Raw genomic sequence first — 25466 nt, 5'->3', positions numbered from 1 at the left:
GTGTGCTGTTTAAAGAAGCGCAAATATTTGTTTACGGTTTTTTCTTTTTTTTTCTTTTTTTTGCACGGGCGAATGAGGAAGAGGAGGGAGGGAGGAGGAGAGTGGACGAGTGCGTGGCCGCGAGTCCACGAAGAACTGCTGTCATTGGTTTTCTCAATGAGACATCAGCGCCCTCCCTCCCCAAGAAAAAAGGAGAAGACGAGCGAAGAGAGGCTCCGGCGGGCTAACGTCGCTCCATCCGATTGCTTAACGCCACGCTTTGCTCGGCTCATCCCAACAAGTGGAGGTGAGCCGGGGGTGGGGGCGAGGAACCGGGGACGTTCTTTTTCCCTGGGAGTCGACTTTTTATTTTTGGGCTGTAGGGGTGGGGGGGAAACTTGGAACCGCCGCCAGCATGAGCGACCTGGACGAGGACTTTGCCAAGATCCTTCTGCTCAAGGAGGAGAGGATCCGCGAGCTGGAGAGACGTCTGCTGGACCGCGAGGACGAGGTGCAAGAGCTCAAGAGGAAGCTGCACAAGTGCCAGTCGGTGCTGCCCAGCGCGCAACTTCTGGGCCCGAGGACCCGGCGCGCGCAGGGCATCTCGGCCGAGCCCCAGACCCACCAGGACGTATCCAGGCACACCTTCCGCAAATACGCCAAAACCGACTGGTAAGCATTCCTTTAACTTTTTCATGAATGGGGTGAATGGGTTGGTGAGGCGGATGACGCAGCCCCTGTAAAAGCTCTCCTAATTGATCAGATCCATCACGCGCGGTCCCCTGGGGGGCGTCCGGAGGAAGTGTGATGCATTATTGGCTTTTAGTAGCCGAAGTGCATGTCTGAGGATATTTAATACTCCATTAGAAGACGACACGGTGCACCGTGCCCGGACCATAAGCTTCCTTCCTGCCGCTTGAGCATTTATTCCATCTTCCTCATATCCATCTACTAATACGAACTACAAGAACAAATGTGTCATACTAGTGATATATATTTTAACTTTTAATGCCACTTTTGACCTCCCATTATAACAGCTATATATATTTTTGTAATATCCTTCCAATTTTAAATCCATGTACTAGTACACACTTTGTCGTGACTAGTAAGACACTAGTAGAGTAACTCTTACTAGTACCTTATTTCATCTCGTCGTCCCACTTTTGGTCTTCACTAATACGTCTGTGAAAAGCCATTTAAGTTTATCAATATCTTTGATCCAGCTAGTATATGCTCTTTCTTCTCCGCTTCCGAGAAGAATGATTTTTTTTTCCCAGTGTCACTTTTTGGCCTACTAGTATGATTATGAAGGTCCGAGCATCAGGGTGGTTCTCACTAGTAAGACAATTCTGAATTGTAGTGAGAATATAGAGAGTACACGAATCTTAAACTGGACATGAAGGATATGGCATAAGTGCTCAGACAACATTCCATACTGGCCAGACCCCCCGCCCTCCTTTCATGTCGCCTTACGGCTTGTTTGCCCCCCCATGGGTGACTTGACTTGTCACTTATCAGCTACTAAGCATCAGAAATGGGCTTAAAATAGACCAAGTGCAGGATTTGCAGCCCATTAAATGTTCGGACAAATGTTTAGGTACATCGCCCCAATCCAATCCAGTGTGATATTGTGAATTCCAACTGCCGTTTTAGAAATTAGTTTAAATAAAAAAAATGATAAAAATACGTTTTAAGAATTGCCCATTTTAGGGGGGGGGCATTGAAAGAAATTAAAATGTAAAAATATACAAAACACCCAAATCATTTGAGGAAAGTTAGTGAAGTGGTTTTTGTATAATTATGCACACAAAGAAAAACAAACAAACATTAACATAAAGAGAATTGTCTAAAGCCACATCAGCTCGCTAGCTTAATGCTAACGCAATGTGCAAAAAGCCATAGACGGGATAACAAAATTAGCATCAATGTTGCAGTAATTCTAAACCTTTAAACAACTTCTAGTATACAAAACACACAGACATAGAGTATATTCTTTATCGTCTGCAAAGAATGACTGCGCTTAGTTGCTACGTCTTTCTTTCGTCATTAAATCTATGTCTCTGTATGTCTCTACTGCCCCCCGGTGGTCAAGGCACACAAACTGGTAGGAGGAGCACAATGCCCATTGAATTAAACTAATTACATTACAATTTTTTGGTGGGCTGCAGATTAAGCCTATATATTCAATGAATACCTCAATGAAAAATTCGCATTGTTATCTTTATCAATGCAGGTGTCCCTAATATTGCGACTGAGCAAAAGCCGGCCTGCTAACTGGCAGACAGTAAGGCTCCAATGTGTCAGATGAATGAATTTCAATCGAGACAAAAGGACGCGCGGGGCAGCTCCTCATTTGCAAACTTTAATTGACGCTTGGACTGCGAGCAGCAGCAAGAAAAAAAAAAACCTCCCTGAAGGCTTGTGCAAAAATAAGAACATGCTGCTTCCAAACCAGGAGCAAATGTTTTTGCGAGGCTCGAAAACATGACATGACGTGTAATCCTATGTCCATACGCCGTGAAGCAGAAACAAGCACCGATGACGTAACATGTTTTCTCACCTGTGTCATATACATTCTGACATTATGCGACCCACCCTCATTCAAAAGCCCCCCCGAGCCACGCTTCGCTGATTTCAGCCTCGGAGCGAGCCGTGGCACCAGCCGTCATCGGATTACTGCGCGGTGGAGCGACGGATCCTGTTTCTATTGATCTGCATAGGAAAAGGGCTGAGCTTGGATGGTTAGGGAGGTGAAATTGAAAGCCCAGAGGTGCTTTGAAGGACAGTGAGTGGGCTTTTTTCATCATGGCCCGGATGTGTGTGTGTGCGCAGAGGGTAGTGGGGGTCACAGTTTGAGTCCATGGGCACCTGCTGACTTCAACTTGGTTTAATCGTTTTCTTGCAATGTCGAGCTCTATTTCAAAGTAACTAGTGTTCATGGAGTCATCATAAGGTGTGTGTGTGTGGTTGTGTGTGTTTAAATGGTTTCCAAGGAGAGAAAGTTTCCACACTTGTGTTGCAAATGAATTCATACTCAAGGAAAATTGTGCATTCCAGTTGCTCTTGTGCAAATGAGGTCTTTTTTTTTCTTCTCCTTCTCATTTTCGCTCGGATCAAATCCCTCCCGCTTTTTTGCATCTTTTGTGTTTGCTCACACAACCTACTTCCCAAATTGTCCTCCTAAGCCATCACGTGGTGTTTGCGTGCTATCTCCTTTTGTTGACGCTGGGCTGAGCCTCCACTTTTTTTTTTTTAAATCCTTTAATCCAACGCTAGAGGGCAGCTGTGCTCTTCATTTAGCCCCGTCTTAATAGATCACTTTGTTTTCGGACACGTTTCGCCCCGCTTTTCCTTTTAGCAACCAAAACAAAACAACAGTTTATCCTCCTGGCTGGCATCTTGTCTCCCATTCTCGCCTGTGTAATTGCGTTTTTTTTATTTATTTTAAAGCCCTCTAAGTCTCCATCTCGTCTGATTGGCCTTGACAGTTTATTCCTTTCCTAAATTTGCACAGGAGATGACTTTGGAGATGCGCACATGAGGCTCAAGATGAGACCAGGGCATGTTTTTCCGCTGCCTCTGAGCATTGTTGTTGTTTTGAATTGAACATTAATTGGGCCTATACATTGGGACAAATAACTGTTTAAAAAAATAAACTTTCTAGTAAAAATAAAACATTTTCGACATGTGCTTTGGGGATTTTGATGTGGTCTGATGAGACCAAAGTTTTTGCTACGATTCCTTGACCAGTCAAAATAATTAAATTTCAGGCTTCTGCTTGAAAACAAAAATGGAGCTCTGACGTTGACATTGAAATCATCACTGTCTTAATCTGCACTTATTCACAAAGACAAGCCACTGCTGCACCGCCGCTCAGGTTCCTGTAGGCGCCCTTCTCTTCATGCGGCTTTCATGTGGTCTGCCTGACGTGCGCCGAGGCGGAGGAGGAGGGCGAGAAAGCGAGGGAGCGAGGGAGAGAGAGAGAGACAGTGAGAGAAAGAGACGGAGCAAACTTTGCGCGGTTGGGACCAAGCCCAGCATGTCAGCCACGGGAACCAACGCGCCGAGCACCGCGTAAACGGACTTGGAGGGGTGTTAAAAAAAAAAAAAAAGATAAAAGAGGGACGAGAGGCGCAAGCTGTTGATGCCGGATAAAGTTTGCGCGCGGCGTGGCAGAGCAGAGGAGCGAGGACACCCACGCGAGTGGAAACTTGACGCAGACATGGGCACGCTGCGCGATCTGCAGTACGCGCTCCAGGAGAAGATCGAGGAGCTGCGCCAGCGCGACGCACTCATCGACGAGCTGGAGCTGGAGCTCGACCAGAAGGACGAGCTGATCCAAAGGCTGCAGAACGAACTGGATAAGTACCGCTCGGTCATTAAACCTGCCACGCAGCAGGTCCACAAGCAAAGCGAGCTGCACTCGGAGCAACAACGCACCAAGAGGCAGGCCATCTCGGCCGAGCCCACCGCCTTCGACATCCACGATCTCAGCCACGTCACGCTGCCTTTCTACCCCAAAAGCCCACAGTAGGTGCCCCCCCACGCCCACCCTCGCCCCACACTACCTGTTGTCTGACTTTGCGCTCGGACGTGCTTGGTGCGTCGCGGTGCGTAATGCTGCGGAAGGCGCAGCAGGTGGAGCACCTGTAGGACAAGCATGGTGTTCAAAAATCTTTTATTCCAAAGATTTTAATTTAGAGTAACCGTGTTACCTAGCAATTTTATTCCACCCCACTTCTTACCTCACTATAATACTCTTATTCGATTTAGGCTGTCATAAAGTAATTAAGGCACATTTCATTGTTGGATAATTGCTTCGTTTGAATAGTTGATGGCTTGCTGAATTAGTTCATTGAGTGCGGTGGTTGTGATGGAATGTCTCCATCCATATCTTTTTTTTATATTCCGCTCATATTATTCAGGTGTAAAAAGCACTTAAGGCGAAAGGTTGCCAGTCAATCCAAGGCACATTGAGAAAGACTGACAGCCACTCTCACATTATCAGTGTCACCGAGGGGGAAGTAAACACGTGATTCCTGCTCCAAAGTCAGATAAAAGTACTGAAGAAAATTAATATTTTGTAACTACTGAAAAGGTTGGCAAATAAAAACATCATGTGCTAAAAAAAAGAAAAAAAAGAACCCAAAAATGGATGTTGCACTTTTCTAAGAAAACAAAGCGCACTTGTTGCATTTTCCTAGAAAGAAGACAAGCTTTGGCTCTAATACTTTGATAAAAAGAGGATAAACCAGAAATGTGGTCCTTTTCTGAAAAAAGACAAACCACGGATGTTTTTCTTTCTTAGAAAGTTTACAAAAACATGTGTTGCACTTTATTAAAAAAAAAAAAAAGTAAAACCATGTAAGTTGCCGTGTTCTCTAACATTTTTTCCTCAAGCTGAATTTGAATTTCTTTTTATTTGTCAGTCTCCATCTTGAATGACGTCGGCGTAAGAACACGGTCAGGCAGGCAAGTTCAAGGGTCATCAAGACAAAATCGAAGCAGGGATCTGTCGATGACAGGTCACATCATTGACTACTCTTGTATGCCCAACACGTCTAGTTTGCTAGCACCGGAAGGTTAAAGTTGAAAAAGGTTTTTACGGGAAGTGGACAAAGGCAGTCTGATTCAGCGCGGGAGAATGTTCCACACGTTTTTTGGGGAAGGGCTCAAGTGTGCCAAAGTGAGCGCGTTTAAACAAACTGCCAGGACGTTAACGAAGAGTCCTCGCAGCCCACGTGAGTGTTTACGTTAAGATTTCACTAGCTATTCTCCTTTAAGACTCCTTTTATGCTAACTCAAAAGATTATAGTTGTATTTGTGTTGATATATTAGTTGGTTGATTAGCTTGCTAATAATTGCTTGTTAGCAATTAATGGTTTAGCTAGCTGTGTGTTTGAGTTGCTTGCTGGTCCAAGTGTGGATTTACTTAGTTAAAATGGTCTCAAGGCTTTCTATTTAAAGAAGCGGATTAAAACAGGAAGTCTATGAGTTTATTATATATATTTTTTTCAATAGACAGCACGGGAGAGCTGACGCAACCGCTCTTCGCTCTTAACCCAGCTAGCTCATTGATAGCACGACGGTCGCTAAGAGACAGAATCAGAATCCTTACAGGGTTTTGAAAATATATAAATAGATGTATTTTGCAAGTGATTACAAATGTAAAATAGAGCTGCCAGGCTCGCTAAAATGGAAATGTATTTCCATTCATTCATTCATTCATTCATTCATTCATTCATTCATTCATTCATTCATTCATTCATTCATTCATTCTTGACTGCAGCTCACAGGGAAAAAAAACAAATTATAAAGCATCTGACTGACACTTCAGCACAGAAATGAGAAGAGCACTTAAACACTAAGAAGACAGGCCAGGAAAAAAAAAAAAAGAAAATAGCAAAGTTAGCTCTGAGAACGTCATTAAAAGTGAAGTTGCTTATTGTGTGGAGCAGCTAAAAGGTCACCACCGAGTCTGCGTTGGAACCGGTTCCCCCTTCCGTTTATCTTTATGTGCTTCATCTGGCTTTAAACTTTCATAAATAAATGCAAGAGTCTGGACGCGAGCTTGGGATGTGAGATAAGAACAACTCACTCGCATGAAAATTTCATTACAATAATCATTTGTGCACTAAACCTTTTATCGTGTGTGCCTTTACCATTAAGGCTCGCTCACTGGGGCTTTTAATGGCGTCCTGATGGCATATTCCTCATCATCATAGCACAGATAAATGATTTTTCATCTCTACTTAATTCTAACTTGTTTTGAGGGGAAAATCTGCACTCTGGGCTCTTTGCAAAAGTCGATATTGAGGAGCTTCTCTTGGTAGCTAGCTCTTAAAGGCAAGGAACCATATTTGGTAACTTTAGTGGACAATGATCGTAGAAGGCATTGTTTTAAAATTTAAAACCAAATATATGGTGATTAAAAATAGTAAAATTCTACTTTTTGGCATTTTCTGCTTCTATTTAATGGACATTTTGCTGCTCATTCAGATGTGTGTGCCTTGGCCATAGTAAATGCAGACATAGCTGCAGATGGACAGCTTGGAGGGTTTTGCATAAATATGCTTTTAGTCCTAAAGTGGTATTCAATTTATCTCGACCCATGTTTTTTCTCTCCCGAGTGTTATTTTCATAAAAACCATAGCCATTGTTGATGTCCTCTGATAATTCCTGTTGCATTTGGCTAAGTGTTCCTGTTTTCCTTTCATTTGGTTCACACCCACTCCATCTTTGTTTCAAGAGAGATCTCCAAAATGCAAACGTCCTCTCCCTTAGAGTGGCGCTTTCTTCTTCGGAGCCACCCCCACTTTTAATAAAATAGCATAGTTTGCCCTTTTAAGGAAAGCCCCACTTGCTCGGCCCTAAACATTGCCATGCAGTCTGATATATTGCCCTCACAAAAAAGAGGGAAGGTTTTTTTTTTTTTTTATTGCCGTCTGCTCAGTGTCGCCCCAAGAGGCAAAACATATAAACAAGAAGAGGCGACAAACCTCTTGAGTCTAACAAGGGTAATGAGGCGCATTTGCAAAAAAATAATAGATTTCCAATCCTTTGCCACTTGGTCTTTCCCATTTCGCCTCACATGTTCCCTTTAATAAGCTCGTCAGCGTCAAATCCTTTCAACGAGTCCCCGTGCCCCGCTGAGAAGAAAAAAAAAGGACACTGTAAAACAAAAATAGAAACGACACCCGCATCTGCGCAAATCTCTGAGCTTCAGTATCACTCTCAGGAGTGTTAAACGCCTACCGCAAAGGTATTAGTTAGCATTTAGTGGGTGGGTGAAGGTGCCAAAAGCTTTGCAGGTGACAATGTGCCAAACATAATAGATTGATACATCTCGCCTCCGTTTCCCTCGCAAACATGATGCGGCGAGAACGCACTTGAGATAAGCTCAAGTGAAATGAAATGAGATTACATGAGATGGAGCAGAGTTAGAGCCATTGAGACAGAGAATGAGACAAGATCATCTAACAAAGGGGTGAAATGAAATCAGATAAGATACGGGCAGAAGATACTGAACCAGGTGAGTTGCGGAAAGACTAAAAAGGTCAGATGAAATCAAAGATAACGTTTGTAACACTGGAAGATCCGAGCCCTGAAAGTTTCGTCAATAACACGAACTATGTCGGAGTTGCTGAGCTTCAATTAGTAGTGCTTTGCTGCCATCTTGTGGCATTTTGGTGCCATGAAATGATATTGGAGTGAGTTGAGGAGCTATATTTAGACAAAAGTAGTGCTTTGGGCTCCTTCTAATTAATTTTGATACCACCTTTTCCCAGACCGATACCAGTATGAGTACACAACTCTAATAGTCGACGATACTGATACCAAGTACCGATACCACTAGATTTCCCCGCAAAAAAAAACAATGACGGATAATTTATGATTGAGCATATTCATTTGACAGATTGATACCAAGAAATGATATTGAGCAGCTTCATTTAAACCAACATTTGTATTCCCCATTCATTTGCTAAAGTTTAAATCAAGGCAACTTGTTTACAAGTTTTAATACTTTCTCAGGGCTTTTTGAAATTGGTATTGTGAAAAGGTTTATGACAGAGTGCTACAGGCATGTTATTTATTTTCTTTTTTTCGGGCCAAGAAAAACACATATCTATTTCTGCTGTTGTATTTAGGCGCCTCGGGTGATCCGCGTCCACAATGCTCAGAGAAATTTGCAGCTCCAAAGGCCAATGAGCACAAAGCAAGTCGGAGGCAGGTCATGAATAAATGTATAAAACGGGTGCTTCTTCTCAGAGGCGGACTACTATTTTTTTTTTTTTTTTTTTTTTGTCGTCGAATGAACCTCGATGCATATCATTAACCCGGCGGGTCCTGCAAAAACAAAGCCGACACGCTCTGTGGAATGAGCGCCTGTGATGACTATTCAGGATGTGGTCAAACTTCTTCGCTTGTTGTTTGCCAAAGATCAAGAGGCTCACGCGTCGCGCTCAAATGAGTCGACGGCATCGAGCGATCGCATTGTGCGCCCAGCTGTATCTTGACGACGCCGCATTCGACTTAAGTAGAATTAATTGTGACGCGCTTGCAGCATGCTCTCGTTTCTTAGGCCAATTTGGCCTTCAGACTTGCTCCCTTGAATGGAAGCAATTAGCTCCAGTTCAATATGTTGCCGTTGAGTGATTTTTTTATTTTTTATTTCTGTATGCTGCATTCAGGAGCCATGCAAGCGAATCGCCTGGAGGATGCTGTTTAGCTTAATGCTAACAAGCACTGGCTAACAAATAGCATCGGTAGCACGGCGTTACAAGTCTTTAAGCAACAGGTATCGGAACACAAACGGTGGAGCAACATTTATAGACTGACAATGTCAGAAAACACACAGGCATATTTTATCTTTTAGTTTTCTCATTCCATGACTCTTATTAGCGTCGGCCGCTATTTGAAGAACTACAACATGTTTCTGTTGGAAGAATTCTTTTGCTGGTGGACACCCACCATTGACATTTGCACCGGCCGACTCTTGCACTTGATTTGATCCCTTCATGTACCGCCCATGGCATTTCTAAGTCCGATCAAGTAACGTCACCTTCTGCTTCCTCCCCTTTTGTCTCCAAGGTCTAAGGATCTGATCAAAGAGGCCATCCTGGACAACGACTTCATGAAGAACCTGGAGCTGTCTCAGATCCAAGAGATTGTAGACTGCATGTACCCGGTGGAGTATGGAAAGGACAGTTGCATCATCAAGGAGGGCGACGTGGGCTCGCTGGTGTACGTCATGGAAGGTACGACAAGTGCATGAAAATTGCAAGCCTTTGTTTTTTGTTTAAAAATAATAACGTGAGTGACTGTTGCGCTGTCTTGTTCTGATCTATGAAAAGTAATTTTTGCTCCAGTCAAATATGATCAAGTGCTCCAATAAATTCTTTTCCGAATCACCGTCAAGATGAGCACAAAAAAATATACTGCGGCAATATCTGTGGCAAGTATAATATTTCATGATGGAATCTGTATATAAATCTTTATACATACAGATAGATCATCATTCAGAGACATCCGATAAGCCGAAGCTTTACTCGCTCCAATTTGACCCGGTTATCGGTACATACTTTGACCGGTTTAGCGGCTTTATATGGTGACGTGAAAGATTTTCCTGGTCTTTGCTCACAAGTTTGAAGAATCAGATGGCTTCTTGTGAAATGATGTTAAGCACAAAGGTCAATGACGTACTTTGGAGAATGCCGATATTGATCTTTTCATCCCTCCCGCATTTCCTGGAGCTTCGATTTGTCCTGGTGCTGTTTTGAGCAGATCTATTGGAATTTTTATTTTATTTTTTTTTTAATATAAAACTACGTTCTTTGCTTTATTCTCCACATGACTGTCAGGCAGGTACATTGAATGAGCAGACAACGAGTTTTACGACGACTGCAGGAATGTTAAATGCTGTTTTTGCGAGTCATTGGGGTGAGTTCCGAAACATGACTTGAAAACAGGATTACATTTGAGATATGAATCAGTCCCATCAGATAAAATTAGAACATCTCTATTTGCCTCACTGAGAACTTCGCTTTTAGCCTTCAAGAGCAGCTCAATAAGGTTACATGTTTAATTTGCTAAAGGTTTATTTGTCAACGCGGTGCAGTGTTTGGCGTCGAACTCCGACTTTTCGTTTTTCTGCTCCATGTTCGCTCTAACTGAGCGATTCCGTTGAGGACACCAAGGGCGTTTCTTACTGATTTTGACCCATTCCAAAAATTAATGTTCCTTACAAATGGGGATCCAATTTAAAAGTAATAAACAGACATTCCAAGGGTGTGACGTTTCGCCAAGAAGCCTTGTGGCAAATAGCCTGCCCAACACAAATTGCCTTCCTTTTTGTCCTTCGTTTGTTTAAAAAAAAAAAAAGTTCCTTTAAACGCGATATTTCGATTTTTATCCTGCCGCAGGTAGATTTGGAAAATCACTTCATAGATCCCTTGTGTGTACTTTGTCATCACGACACAAGAATGACATCATCGGCTTATCAGCAACACGCAGACGAGGATGGCAGCCATCGAACATGTCATCACGCAGATAAAATGCAAAAAAGCTCTCACCGCTGATGAGGCGCTCCAAGCAAATCAGGGATTATATCTCGGACGAAATTAACAAACGCATTTGCTTACGGCGAGCTTTGTAATGGCTCAAACAATACGCTTGGAGAGCTGGAAACAAAATCCGGTGTCTATTGAGTTCTTTTTTTTTTCCTGTAATGAGTGTTGATTGCGGCGACCAGAAGATAAACGTCCTGGAGGTTGTTTTTGTCATTTTTGGGGTCTCCGCTGGGCCAAAGGTGTCACACAAGATGTGATGAATAGCAACACACACACAATGATGACAAAACAAAAGACACATCTGCACGAGACTTAATTGTGGAGGGACTTTGTGAATTCAAACGTATTGGAAATATGTCAACATGGCTGCCATATTGCTTTTTTTGTTGGATCCTTTGGGTGAGTTTATGTAAATTTACAGTTTTCAATTGCTTATCTTTTAAGTTTATTCACTTTTATTTTATTTATAATTTATATATTTGTTTATATCTATATCTATATATATATATATATATATATATATACGTATATATATATATATTTATATATGTATAAAACATACATAAATGACTTATTTTTTTTACACCTGTCCCAGGCTTCTGCTTCATTTGCATAAAAACCGTCAAACCACAGGCTACACGCGCTTTTGTTAAAAGGTCCATTTTGCAGCCGCGTGACTTTTCGTTCCACAGCGACTGCTCGGTCGTCCGTCGCACAATGTCAAGCGCAGTCAGCTCGGTGTCGTACATCATTGTCGAAACAAATGAAGTGTCGCTCGCTCGCCTCGATGATCGTTAGTGTTTCGCTATGGGGCGGTGAGAGGATGTCTGTCAAACGTGGTGTCGCGAGGCAACCGTGGACAAATTGTGTTTGTCAAGTGGGTAGTATCGTTTCATGAGGCTGTACGGGGATTTCATATGAAAAAAAAATATACCTGCGGTCTGGCCAACATTTTTTGTTGTTGGTCTGTAATTTTTGCCCAGCCATTTTTTTTGCCAGAGAAATTTTATCAATAACTATATTTCAGTTGGGAAATTAAATGTTTTAAAGTTGGCCGTGTGCCTGCAGTGTTCTCGCTCTATTTCAAGACATTTTTGGAGGCGCATCCTGATGAAAAATAGAAGTCTCGTTATACCCGTAGCGGCTAACCTTTTGTTGAATTTCCAACTAAATTCTCCCGAGAAAAGGTTGCGCCTTCTCCATCACAGGCTCCCCCGTTTGCCCCCGGTAGCTAACATGAATCATCATTGTGAGACATCAGACGAGCCAGAAGGGACGCTGGCTCACCGCTTTGATGAGGCGCGCCATAATGAACTTTTGTTGTATTATTATTATTTTTTTTTTTTGCCCGCACGGATCCTGTTTGAAAGACAAACGCGTTTCTATGGAGACGAGGGCCCTAAACAGCCGGGACAGGTGGCTAATGACGATAAGTAATAGAGTACCGTAATGACAACAAAACAGCCAGAATGTGCCGCCCGCTTCTCATTAAACGCCAGTACGTATCTAAATGGACCCAAAAGCTAAATTATACTTGCGTACTATGTTGCAGCTGACGGAGCGAACAGTGAATCGGACGACTTTAATCCAGAGTACTGGGAGAGGAGATTTAGAGATTTGTTTGGATGGCAGAAAAACAGTGGCAAACTGGGCTCGAGCTGAATATTTGCAAAATGAACACGATGGGTTCAATTGCAGCAGCTGGGGGAGTTATTTTTTATTTTTTTGCAAGTGACTCGCAGAGAGAAAAAAAAGGGCTGCCTAATGAGCTCGCGTCGCAAGTTGAAAGTGAGTAAAGGCACAAATTGTAAACACCGACACGTTTGGATGAACCGCTATTAGAACGAGTTACTGTTGTGAAAGTTTTGCTAATTGCTTGTTGACGGAAGTTTAAATTGTCGCTGTCAAAAAAATTAGATATTTTTCTTTTTCTTGTAAAAGTTCAGATATTGTTTCAGTTTAGATGCTATTTGCAAACCAAAACAGCAGCACCAAAGTAGCTATTTCGGATGAGGTATGACTATTGTGAACGATCTTAAAATTCCAAATGATGTCATCCCTCCACAATGAACTTCCCGTGTGAAATTTGCAAGTTCCAAAAACTCCAGAATACTTTACTTTAGACAAGCGCTGCGGAAAGCAGATAAACGATATAACCGTCACAATTCGAGGCGATTAACATCTCTTCGACCAAGCTAATCCTTTTGTCCCCCATCAGCACAAAGAAACTGATATACAACTTGTTTCACTCTTTGCGACTTGCCCTTAAAAAAACTTTCCAAGCCAAAGAGAGAAGTATTTGGATTTATGGAGCAAATACATCCCATGCACAAAGGTGTCTGCACTCATGCTGTCAATACTGAATGATGCATGTCTGGCTCGTTCCTGGTGCACGTTTTACGAGCTAGCTATAAAGAGAGGAGTACATTGATAGTTTCTATTCCTTATTTAAATGATGCTCTGAGAAATTTTTTCTTCAGCTCCTCATCTGTGTTTACCTGCTCAGCACTTGTACGAAGAGCCGAATTTAATGACTCTTGATACGGCGACACTCGAGCAGCTGGCCCGCCTTTATGATACGCATCTTTCATTATGTTCAAACAACATCTGGGAACCGAAAAAAACTCCGCCGATGCATCTCATCGGTATAGTTTGTCGCTGGATCATTTCTTCCGGCTTCCTCACCTGCACTGGAAAGCAGGAATTTATCCGGGATGCCTTTAATGACTCCCAATCGTAATTTAAAGCGGTGACGGTTTTGATCCTGTTGTCGTTTTGCTACCTCTTGAGATCATTTTTGATTGTTCAAGTCTTAAATTGGACTTCATCTTGAAACGGTCGCCGGTGGATTTGAGTCGGGTGCCCCGTAATCTGCTCCAAACCTTCTCGACGCAATCAGGGGACTCGCTAGAGTGTAACTGATTGTCACGCGTGCGAAAAGGACACCATTTGTGAAGCTAATTAGGAGGAGCACCTTTGGTGAGCACCACTCTGGCGTTATTATCACTCCGTCCACGTGCCGACGATAAGGATCCCCCTTCCGAATCGTCATCTCTTGGCGTGCTGATAAGCGGTATGAAAATAGCAAATGCTTGTGATTGCAGAAAGACTCAAGTTGCAGCACTGTCATGGTTGCCTGGCAATGTAAGCGAAGAAGACCTTAAAAGTGTTGTCAGTGTTGCCACATTTCTTCTCAAAGCCAAGGAAGACTGACACACTTTGCTTTGACGGCCTCGGGGGGAACGCCGCTTCAACTACTCGGGATTCAAATGGAAAATCCATCGTGGTGTCGTGTCCTGATGTTATTTGACACGTCATTTTTGTCAAGTTCATCGCAGTTATAAAAGGCTTATCGGGATTCCATTGTGGAAAAGGGAGGTCTGGAATTGGAATAAAAAGTCACCTGATTAAAAAAAAACAAATCAATTCAGACTGCTGTGCATGTCCGTTTCGATTGCCGCTAACAGCGGCGGCACTTTCTGGCAAAGGGAAAAAGGCCGAGTGTAATTAAATCAAAAGTTTATTTAATAAAGCCCACTCAGAATTATACTTCACTTCCAACTCTGCGTGAAGTGAACTGATTGCGTTTTGCGTCTCCGCTTGAAAAATTCATGCACTTGAACGGCGCTGTTTGAAAACACGGCACACCACCCAACAAAACTGATGTGGGCTGAATTAGTTGAACACAAAGCTGTTACAGTTAAGGCTGTCAATATCAAATATTTTTGGAATCAATTATCCCAGCCATCGATGAATCAAATAATTGGATTTAAAAAATTGCATTAAATCGTATTTAAATAAAAAGCCCCATTTACGATTTACTAATCAATTGTTGTTGTTTATTAAAAATAAACTAGCTGACGATTAACATTTTACGAGAAACTGATTCGATTACTTGCTCGGTCGTTACTTTCCCAAGTGAAAGCAGATGTTTGCAAATGTGTTGTTTTGATCAAACAGAAAATTAGTCGGCTTTTATAAATTTCAGCCAATATTTACTGTTGAGAGTCTGATTTTATGGAGTGCAATCCAACAAGACCGTTTTATTGAGCTTGGACGCAGTGTAACGCAATCTGTTGAGAAGTTTAAACGTCTGCTTTTTTTGTGCAATGAAGGGGCTGCTTTCCATATTTCCATATTTCATTCGAAGAAATGTCTTTCCCTGGTTTATGTAGCTCACTAAAATTTAATGCCACTAGTCTTGAATGAATCATTGGGCTTTTAATTCAGCCATTGAAACAATATTTTTCACACAAGTTAAAGAGTAGTAATAGTTAAATGCTAATATTTGAATGCTAAGCTAGCAGGCCAAAATTGGACGTGAAGAAGTTGCTTTTTCATTCTTGCCCCGTCACGCTCTTGTCACTTGACGCCCACACAGACTCTCAAAGGTACTTTGTTTTTTAATTCCAACTTCAGAAATTCCGTGCGGCAGACACATTTCCCTCCATTTCACTCGGCTTCGCATTCTCTCCCCGCGTTGACCTCAATCTGTCCTCTTGTCACTCGCGTCCTCCACTCACTCATCGCCTTGTCTTTCTCTTCGTCCTCCATCCAGCCATCTCGGCTCATTTCCATCTTACTATCCTCCGTCTTTGTTTGTCCCTCATTTTCTCTCGACAGATAAAGGCCGAGGTGGCCTTTGTGTCAGGCGGGATGCCCATTTTTAGCTCCTGAGAGGCCGATGAAGGCGCGAAAAGACGTAATTAGTAATGATACAGAAGCTCTGATACCTTTTGATAGTTCCTCGACTTGAGGCATGATAAATGCTAAGTGAGCTTTGCTTTTTAGCATGCTTAAAAAAAAGACGTGTTATATATTTTTTTTAACAAATCTAAAGTTCCCAGATGTCCTCATAGAATATTTGTGAAATATTTCTTGGAGGTAAGCGTTCTATTAGCCTAACGCTCTATATTAGCGCTAAGCTAGCAAAAGTGTTGAATTCTGTTTTGCGTGTGAATTTTCGTTATCATGACGACTCGTTACTTGGAACTAGCTTGATCTTTTTCAGCGTGGCTGCCAAGTCATGGGCAGAGAACTCAGTGTGAGGACAGTATTATGCAAATGAGCGTCACTGTTGCGTTAAAATCAAAATTCAGAGCAGCTCGCTCGCAGCCACATTTTCAGAAATAGGCAGCTGACGAAAGATTCACCTGGTTGTTAAATTGTACATTTTATGGCTGGGCAGGCACTCCGAAGATCAACTATTTATGCAGAGGTAATTAAAAAGTTAATTTTCCATAATACGTCTCCTTTAGATAAATAATACGCTGTCCCTTCAACTGAGCGCTGCCTTCAATTAAGACAAACGCTTACGCTTGTCGAGCTGCAAAACAAACGGAAAAATACACTTGAAAATTGATGAGAAAATGTTTGCTCGGAGGGATTTTCAGTCTGGATAAGTTAAAGGAATCAAGAGTGACTTGGACATACTGTATTGCTTTCTTTTCAATTTCTCTCCCTTCAGACTTCTTGTTCCGTTAAAGATTTTCTGTTTGATTTCTTTTTTTGAACTTAGATTACCTTCAACCAGCACCATCAGACCCCGCTAAAGTGCAATATATATGTATTTCTATCCCGTTTTTGTGTGTCTGCGTGAGTTTTTAGGTGGGAACGTGTCTGTTTATTCTACAGAAACATAACTGTAAGATTCTGAAATTAAACCCAGCCTACTCGGCAATTCGTGGGGGTTAGCAACCGAGCCCAGCAAAACTCCAAATTGACACCCCTCGTGAAAGGTTTATAAATGCCTGTAGATGCCACAAGATGGCAGCAAAGTGCCACTTTTTAAATAAATAAACGTGACCGTCTTTTCAATTGGTTTGGCTTAAAGGAGCTCCTCCCGCACGTCAACATAGTTCTTTGTTAGCGATATGCCTCAAGATGGTGCCTGTAAATATTTTTTATTGTTTGGACTTAAATTATTAAAAAACAACGAACAATGATTGTCTTTCGTCTTCACTGCATAAGAAATTGCGTGTGGGAGGTGTTCGAAAGCGTAATAATGGCTTCTTCCAGGAAGGTTTTCTGCACTTTTATTGAATTATTGAAGCAACTGACATCTTTTGTCTTCATCATTTGAGCTCATCTGACGTGTAGCCAATACTTCGAGTAATCAAGTCGGCGTCAATATTTGAGTCCTGACACTTACGAGAGCCAACTGGCAGTCTGCGCCACTTGGCCTGCTTTCACCTTTTTGCATCATTCGGTGAAGCCGGGGATTTCTCAGAACGACTCCAATCCCATCAAAAATGGCCTCAGCCCACAATCTGCAGCTCGCTGTTTGGAGACCCCCCCCCTCTCTGTTTCCCTAAAAATAATACAGCTGAACACGTGTAGCATCACTACTAGCCCTTCATTAGCTTCACATCGCGGTGACAACGTGTCGGCAAGCTGATTGATTGTCGGGTCAGGAGTGCAAGCAACAACAAAAAAATCCTGTCATAGCCACCAAACGTAATTAGCGGTTAAGAGACGGCCGGGCGGGCACGTACTGTTTCTTTCACGCCAACCGGACTCAATTAGACGACACCAGGATGCAGATGAATAGCGTGCCTAGCGTGCCGCTATCGCGGGCCTCTTTCATTTCCGCAGCCGGCTTTTTCATCGGGGCTAAGCAGCTGCGTCGGCCCGGATGCGAAGCTCCAGAATGACATTGAAGGAGCAGGCCGAGCATTTCCCGCTTTTCACAGTCGCCTTTGCATCGTTCCAGGCTTCTTACGAGTGTCGCGAGGCGGGAGTTTGATAACGGAGTGTTTCCTGGACGAGGAAACGCCGAAGCTCATTTTTGTCCAATTTGGGCATTTAGTTCAAGGCCATTTAGCTTTACGGCTTCTCTCTTGCTTCAAAAGTTAGCTTTGACAAGAAAACGAGCGAATTAGGACGTGCATACTAATGAAACTAATTTCGGAGGACTGTAATGGCGCTCGTCAACTGCTAGCGTGGCGTAACAAAGCGCGGCACTTTTGTTAGCATCACGAGACATTCAAACAGTTCTGGCTGTAACTCAGAAATATATTGTAAGGATTAAGGGACCACTTTATTCTTTTTTTTTAATTAAAATTAGTTCATTTTTTGGCTTTAACAGATCAATTTTAGTCGGGCCTTAATTATGATACCAAATTGAAAATTAATGTAATGGTGTTCTCAGATGTTTTTTGTTCTGTCGGACTTTTGCTCGTGTTGTACTTATTGTCGTCTCTCTCCATGTCTGCATCGTCCTCCTGCCGATATTCCCTCCACCTACATCAAGCGAGAAGCAAGCAGGATTCTTTTCATTTCCTCTCAGCTCATTAATATCACATAAGTCTCCACTTAAATGTTTTACCGTTTTTGTTCACTTTAGGCTTCGGTTTTATCCAACCCATAATTCTCGATACATCACTTCTTTGATTAGAAGGAATTACACTGTAAAATTTCAAGACGTGTCGTAAATTAGCCTCAAAAGTTTCGCCTCTTTGATAAGAATATGATTTCGCTTGATTCGGTATTGCTATAAATATCTTCGTGTCTGTCGGTTTGGTTTTAGAAGGATCTGATGGTTCTTTACGGTGTTGCTTCTTCTGTTTGCTGTTTCTTAAGGCAATCTGTTGCAACATCTTGTTGTCACGGCAACCCCTGACGATAGTTTATCAGTTGACTAGTATTAGCGTCAGTGTCTGTGCTGCTTTTACTGTTATTTGTTTTTAGTATGTGGATTTATCCTTTGGCGATGGGGGGAAAGTCATTTTCTGAATTTTTCTTTTTTTTGCTGATATCAATCAACTCCTGTTTCCGTGCCGGTGGGTCAGCATCTATGTTACTCACCCTGCCACAGCTTCGGTCCTTAGTTTTTGTAAAGCTTAAAAACAAAAGAAATCCGTCCTGTGATTATCTAGAATGGGGATACCGCTCACTTCAGTGCGTGTGAATAAACAGCAATTTCATCTTTCATCTATCAAAAAAAAGCCGATGGCCATTTCCAGCCACTGTTGAATAGCACCCGCGTCTGTCCAGAAGAGATTGCAATGCTTGCCTTTTACCTCGTTTCAGCAAACTGTCACAAAGAAGGCGATTTAGTGTTTCTCTGAGCTCATGAGATGCATTGTACGTCCTCGTATGTATAGGAGGCCAACGGCAATAGGCCACACCACCCGCGGGTCCATTCATCAGCAGGACAAGAACAATGTTCCACTCGCTCAGGATAGGCTTGGCCAATCCACGTGGCGACGGAAGACCCAGCCGGATGACGTGTCACTACACTTGATTATCCTCGGTGGGATTTCAAATCCCCAGCATCCTGTTCCTTCATGACCCCCCCTCATCCCCTCATAGCAAAACACTAGTGAAAGAGGGAGTAAATTTTGACCCTTCAATGTGCAGCGGCCTCAGTGTGAACGACTCCCGAAAGAATTTTACGTGCTTTTCTCACAGATTATTTCGCCGTTTAACCCTAGAGGAAACGATAAAGGAGCTAAAGTGGGGTGGAAATTAAATTCTCTTAAGATGTGGTATGAGATGGTGGCAGCTTGTCGTTTCTCACAGCTCTGTTCATCCGTCCATCCATTTTCTATTGATCTTTTACTATTGATGAATAAAAAATAATTTTACAAGCCTATGAGGTAACAAAGTAAAGTTGTGTTAAACAAGGACAAACAAATCTAAATATTCGAATTGAAATAAAAATGACCTTAGAACAAAAATACCCAAAACTTAAAATTATTTTTGACCTGCTTAACTCATTCGCTGCCATTGACGGATATAGCTAGCTACATTTTAACTAGCATGGCAGTGAATGAGTTAATGATAATAAAACAGATTTTTTTTGTTGAAAACCTTTAAATGCCAATTCTTTTCATCAAAACTTGCCCCGTACAATCAAAAACACCATCAAGGGGCTTCGTGTCTTTAAGAACTCTCCAAATAATTCCGCTTAGAAAGAGCAAGCAGTCACTCCTCTTGCTTATACTGCTCGATATTTTTAGCAGCGCTGAGAGATAAAGTCAACCCAAACGACAGCGGCTCTCTGGAAGGCTTCCAGAATCCCATGTGATCTCGAGGCAGGATCGGTTGGGGTTGGGGCATTTAGTTCCCGAGGTGCGTCCCAATGTCCCGCTGTGTGCATGCACTCAAATGATCCTCCAAAGACAAAAGCTCCCCACATTCTCAGGGCGGGGCTAAAAGATGGCATGCTGAGACACATCCAGCGTGGGAAGAAAAAAAAAATCATCTAATGACATTGATTATACATGCAGAATTTTCTGCCTTTTTAATTCCGAGGCTCTACATCTTCCATATTTGACTTCGGGCCACACGTTCACAGCTGTGGGGGTTACTCGCTCCTCAGATCCGCCGGCCAGTGCGGGCGGCGTGTTTATTTGCCTGTGGTGCTATTTGCATCCGATTTGAATAACTCTTTCCGACCAGAGGTGAGCTGGAAACTTCTGCACCCATCGTTGTCATAAAGCAAGCCTTATGAGATGCTAAAAAAAAAAAAAACTGCATTTAATGAACTCCTCTTTTGAGAAGAACCGCATTCATCAATTTCAATGGGGCTATTCACTGAAAGCATTCCTGCGAGGTCCAAAACTGGCAAACACGTCCGACTTTAATAATTAATGACGCGCTTCATCCACAGGAAATTAATAGTTTTGTGCATGAAAATACCTCTCGCGTTTATCCTCGCATAGATCCAAAGTCAAGTCCGTGTTGTCGTTACATCCTCGCTCGCTTATGTCGTGTCCTTTTCAAAAGGTCGTGCAATTACCCGACGACGCCGGGGATCCATTCTCGTTAACGCAAACAGTGACAAATGTTTTCTCTTCATGTGCGTTCAACACCCTCCTCAAATGTTTACCTGAAACTAGCATGAAAAGCGCTACGCTACAATAGGAGCCTTATTAAACGACTTTCCCAGTGAATTGTCAGAGTCGTAAAGGGACGATAGGAATTCACCCGCCCGCCTTTTTAAGACAAAAATCGTTATTCAAGACGTGTACACAGTGTAAACCGGGGAGAAAACAAAATGGTGGAAGCTACAATTCACACTAAGGATGACAACATTCAATATTTTTGGAAACAATTCTATCGATTATTCCATCGATTAATCGAAATGACAGAAGTCAAAGAATAACTGTCGAGACGCTCGAATCAGACGATTTGGGCAATTTGACGATAAAACATTGCTTTTGAAGATTTACTTAATGATCAAAATAGTTGTCGATTAATAATCGATGAGTTGCCGATTAATCGATTAATTTTGACACTAGACTAAAAAATAGTGTAGTAAGTGAATTGTCTCAATGGGCCTTCAGTTATTTTGTGCAGCACGCTCGACTCTTTTCTGGCGTGTAGAAGGAGCTGAAGTTGGTTCACAACCTTGTGGTTGTCATGGCGATGAAAGCCACGTTTGCCATTGGTCCAGCGGTATGTGGGACGCAGTGTACAGTTGCTCACTTGTACAAGACAGAGCCACCCACTTAAAATGGGCTCATTTCAAAAAGATCAGAAAATAATTGTCTCATTTAAAATCTGAAAAGTGCCATCCTTAAAAGCAAAGTGTCCAGGGTATAAAAGCAGCTCAATTATTCCGTGTCTTTTTGGGAGTGTACAAAAAAATCGGTTCAAAGTAGCGTTGGAATGTTTTTAGTTTTATTTTCGCTCCATTAAAGCATCAACTGGTTTGCTCGTTGGTCAATTTGTTGAAGAAACACAACCGTAGAGTCGATGTTATTGAATCTCCAAGAATGCAGTCGGTAGGACGGCGCCAAATCAATCCATGTCAAAAAGCGGCGGCGTTTGAAGCCCGGAGTTTTGAAGGCCGCCGTTTAAATCGGCAAGAGCGTGTTTACATCATCCGGGCCTTGACCTTGTTCTACCCCGAGGACGAGTTCATCAGTGCCGCTTGCGGGGCGGATAGTAAAACCAATAGGCCGCAAAGCAGCAGCAGCTCAAGTTTGTTGTTTCCCTGCGGATTTAGCTTTGAGAGCCCCTTTAAACTAATCTTGATGTTTAAAGTCCCAGATCTTGGGAGGTATATCAATCATTTTTTCCTGCTGAGACAAACGCATCAATGTTCTCACACCATCCATCATTTCACCTTGGCACATCCGAGGTCTGATGGATGAGAAATAATGTCAATGTTTTGGATGTTTTTTTTTTTGCCCTTTGCTGTGTTATGAGCCGGTTTACTTTTTGGATCCAGATTGTGAAATCCTGAATCCCTTTTCGGTGTGTAGGACCAAGTTTTCCTCAAGAGCAAACCAAAGACTTCTAGCAATAACTTAGCCTCATTTATCGAAGCATTTTTCGTTCTAACAGAGCTTTTATTTTCCTTGCCCGTTTCCATTAAATTGAAGCGTGAAAGCTAATTTTCCAATTTCTATTCATCACATGACCGACCACTTGGCCATCCCTTTGGGCGTAAACAGTTGAGTCTATCACATGCTTAAAACTCAATCGATTCTCAAAGGCTGACCTCTTCAAATTAAACCTCTCAATGTTTTTTTTTTTTATTTTTTTCTGTGAAATACCGACGTGTTCGTTGCGACTGCTCTCAATACCTCTCGCCCCGAAAGAAATAATGATGTGTGAATTCATCTATATAATGCTTGACTAAAACGTGCCAAGAGGGAGCCCAAAGCGGATTACAAACCATCGCTTTCATAATTATGGATGTGCCGCAAATGTGTCACCGTAGATGTTGCCACGGTTACCTGTAAAAGTAACTTGGTTACTTTATAGATTACTTGATATTAAAAGTCAGTTGTTGATTACTTTGTTTTGAAAGTAACTGATTACTTGATTCGTTAAAAATACTTTATTGGAAGTGCAATTTTAACAGTAATGTTTCAGAATAGTTTTTATTAAAAAATAAATTTAAAAAAAATATTTTTTTCCTTTTGAAAAATAAAATAGACTGCTTTTTTGTCATATAGAGGTTTTTCTCGACGTCTCTTAACATAAATAGGTTTTGTGTATATAATATGAAACCTTTTTTTTTTTAATCCCAACATATTTAAATGTCAATTCTGCCTTGCCGCATACGTGACCTCATCCCAGTCGGTGAAAAGTAACTTTAATCAGACTATTATATTAGTTACCGTTACATTCATGCTGTGAATTACTAATGCTCAAAATGGCAGCCATTATTGAGTCAAGTGTTCACAAAAAGAGAAAACTATCTGACTCTACGTGAGTGTAATAAAAATACATTAGATTGCCTGTTGTGTTGATGGTTTCAAATTAAAAATCATTCGGTGAATTATAAAAATATTTACCAGAATAGAGCCGAGGGACATTTTCATAGAAACCCGCTGCTGCATGAGCGGAAAAGTGTTATTTTTCCTCCACGACTTGGACACAAGATAGAAGACAAATGTGGGCAATCAAAACAGCAGGGCGCTCGACCAAAATATCATTCGAAGAAGTAACGACTGTCTCTCTCCCTCTCATGTACCGCGCCATGAAATGATACACACAAAGACATGGAAAATTATTTTCTGCTTCGATTTTTCTAACAACAAACAATCAAAATCCCGCAGAGCTTCCCCGCAACTCTTTCTTATGAGTTTGCATTTTGTGAATCATTGCAGTTTCTGCAAAAGCGTGTCCTCTTTGTGAGTCCTGTCTGAAGGCAGAGGAAAAATCGTGTGGATCAAGTGTTTCTGCATGAGCTTTTAATGTCGAGGCCCGGCGGTAATTGAAGTATATTACTTTAATGAGCGTTTGGTCGCTGATGACTGTCAAGAGATGAGGTGCTTGAAGAAGAGCACTCAGCGTAAACTCAAGCAAGTGGTAATATTATCTTATTGAGGCTTCTTAGATTTACTCACTAAGTCGCAAAATAAACCGGTAATTAGCATCAAGCTACAAAATAAACATGATCCAGTCATTTTCCCAAGGTAAACAAAAATATTACATAAAAGTTCAAATATGTTAGCTGTGTTCTCTATTTGACACCGAAAAATGTTTCTTCGAGGATTGAAGCCTGAAGAATTTGAAATTAGTCTTTCCCTCAGGGACCCCAGCAAAATAAAAGCCAGAGCAGAAGCTAGTCGATTTTACCCGCCTTTAAAACAGAACCCAACAAAGAAGGAAATTCAGGACAACACACAACCGTGCGTGCTTTCACGCCACACTATTCAACAAGCAGATAATGTGAAGAAAAATCTTGTCGGACAAAGATAATTGCTTTCAACGGGGGCGAAGTGGTGAGTGTGAAATTTCACACCCCTTGCCTGGCATTTTAGCATTGTTTTTTCGGTACAGACATTGTTCTGGCTCTGATATCACAATCAAGGGTAAGCTAGCATAATGCTAACGCTTTACGGAACGGAGACATGCTGTTTTTTTTTTTAGAAATATCTTTCCGTAGGATACAGCTCAACTTCTAATATACTTTGAAACTATTACTTCCGACAGTGTCACTCGTCGACTACGAAGCAATATGGCGTCTGTCGCCCTGATAAAGCTGCCAGCTTTTTAACTTGCTAGTAGCTTAGCGGCAACACCCACTAGAAGTTCCACGCCACAAAATAATCTTTTTCGAGCTCACTGAGCCAAGAACCTTCTGGCTGGATGCTCTCAAAAATGAAGTACAAGCCTTCACACAGCGATCACACATACACACACACACACACACACACACACACACATACACACACATATGTACCCAGTCAATTCCATCAGTCCACTCTGTGAGCGTAGCACACCTGGACTGGAGTGTGCAATTCAAAATAGCGATGTGCTTCATGGCCTCTTCTCTCTGTGCACTTGTTTTGCAGACGGGAAAGTGGAGGTGACAAAGGAGAGCCTAAAGCTGTGCACGATGGGCCCCGGGAAGGTGTTTGGGGAGCTGGCCATTCTCTACAACTGCACCAGGACCGCCACTGTCAAAAGTGAGTCTCCGCAGACACCTGGATGGGAACCAAAACATCCTCACTGTCCTTGTGCTTTGACAGATAAGGAGGAAAACAATTGTGAGGCAGACAATAGAATTTAAGAAATCCTCCATAGCCAGATGATCCTTTATAAAGTAGCGGCTTTGAATATACTGGAGAAGTACAGATGCCTTTACCTGATAAAACCAGATTTCCTCCGCATGGTTCAAGGGACAATTCGGCCAATTTTCTCACCATTAGCACATTTGAAATATGACTCATGGCAAGGTAAATAGACAAAACACCTGGAATGGATCTTCAGATAAGAACCAAGTCTCTTTCAAGATGCACAAAAATCTCAGGTACAGGTATCTGTCTTCCAAGGCAAGTTCAGCCTAAATGAGCAAATCTTCAAATACATTACATATCTAAAATCACTCTTATTAAAACATGCTTTTTAAAGTATTCCTTAACAGTAAAATGTAAAACCAACATCTGCTAGCTAAATGCTAACATATGATATGAAACACAATAGACAGGCTAACCTAATTAGCATGGG

General features: G+C 42.0%; 1 protein-coding gene across 3 annotated transcripts in view; it reads left to right on the top strand.

The window, feature by feature from the left end:
* The first annotated feature begins 224 nt into the window (after window positions 1–224).
* LOC148392989 (cGMP-dependent protein kinase 1) overlaps window positions 225–25466 on the top strand; it is a 51932-nt gene continuing 26690 nt past the window's right edge. Inside the window, exons 1-3 of one of the 3 annotated variants that reach the window (XM_088384967.1) lie at window positions 225–651; window positions 9571–9737; window positions 24812–24925. In XM_088384967.1, coding sequence (XP_088241093.1) covers window positions 395–651; window positions 9571–9737; window positions 24812–24925 — 538 coding nt within the window. In that variant the 5' untranslated portion in view covers window positions 225–394. Of the gene's footprint in view, window positions 652–3964; window positions 4510–9570; window positions 9738–24811; window positions 24926–25466 lie in introns of those variants that run through there. The other 2 variants (XR_015860329.1, XM_088384966.1) reach the window with 2 other exon arrangements.

This window comes from Syngnathus floridae, chromosome 9 (genome assembly GCF_059516105.1).
Source record: "Syngnathus floridae isolate MCC-2025c chromosome 9, RoL_Sflo_1.0, whole genome shotgun sequence".
Taxonomy (NCBI): Eukaryota; Metazoa; Chordata; class Actinopteri; order Syngnathiformes; family Syngnathidae; genus Syngnathus; species Syngnathus floridae.
The sequence above is the reverse complement of the archived record's forward strand: the minus strand, read 5'-3'. Positions and strand labels throughout refer to the sequence as shown.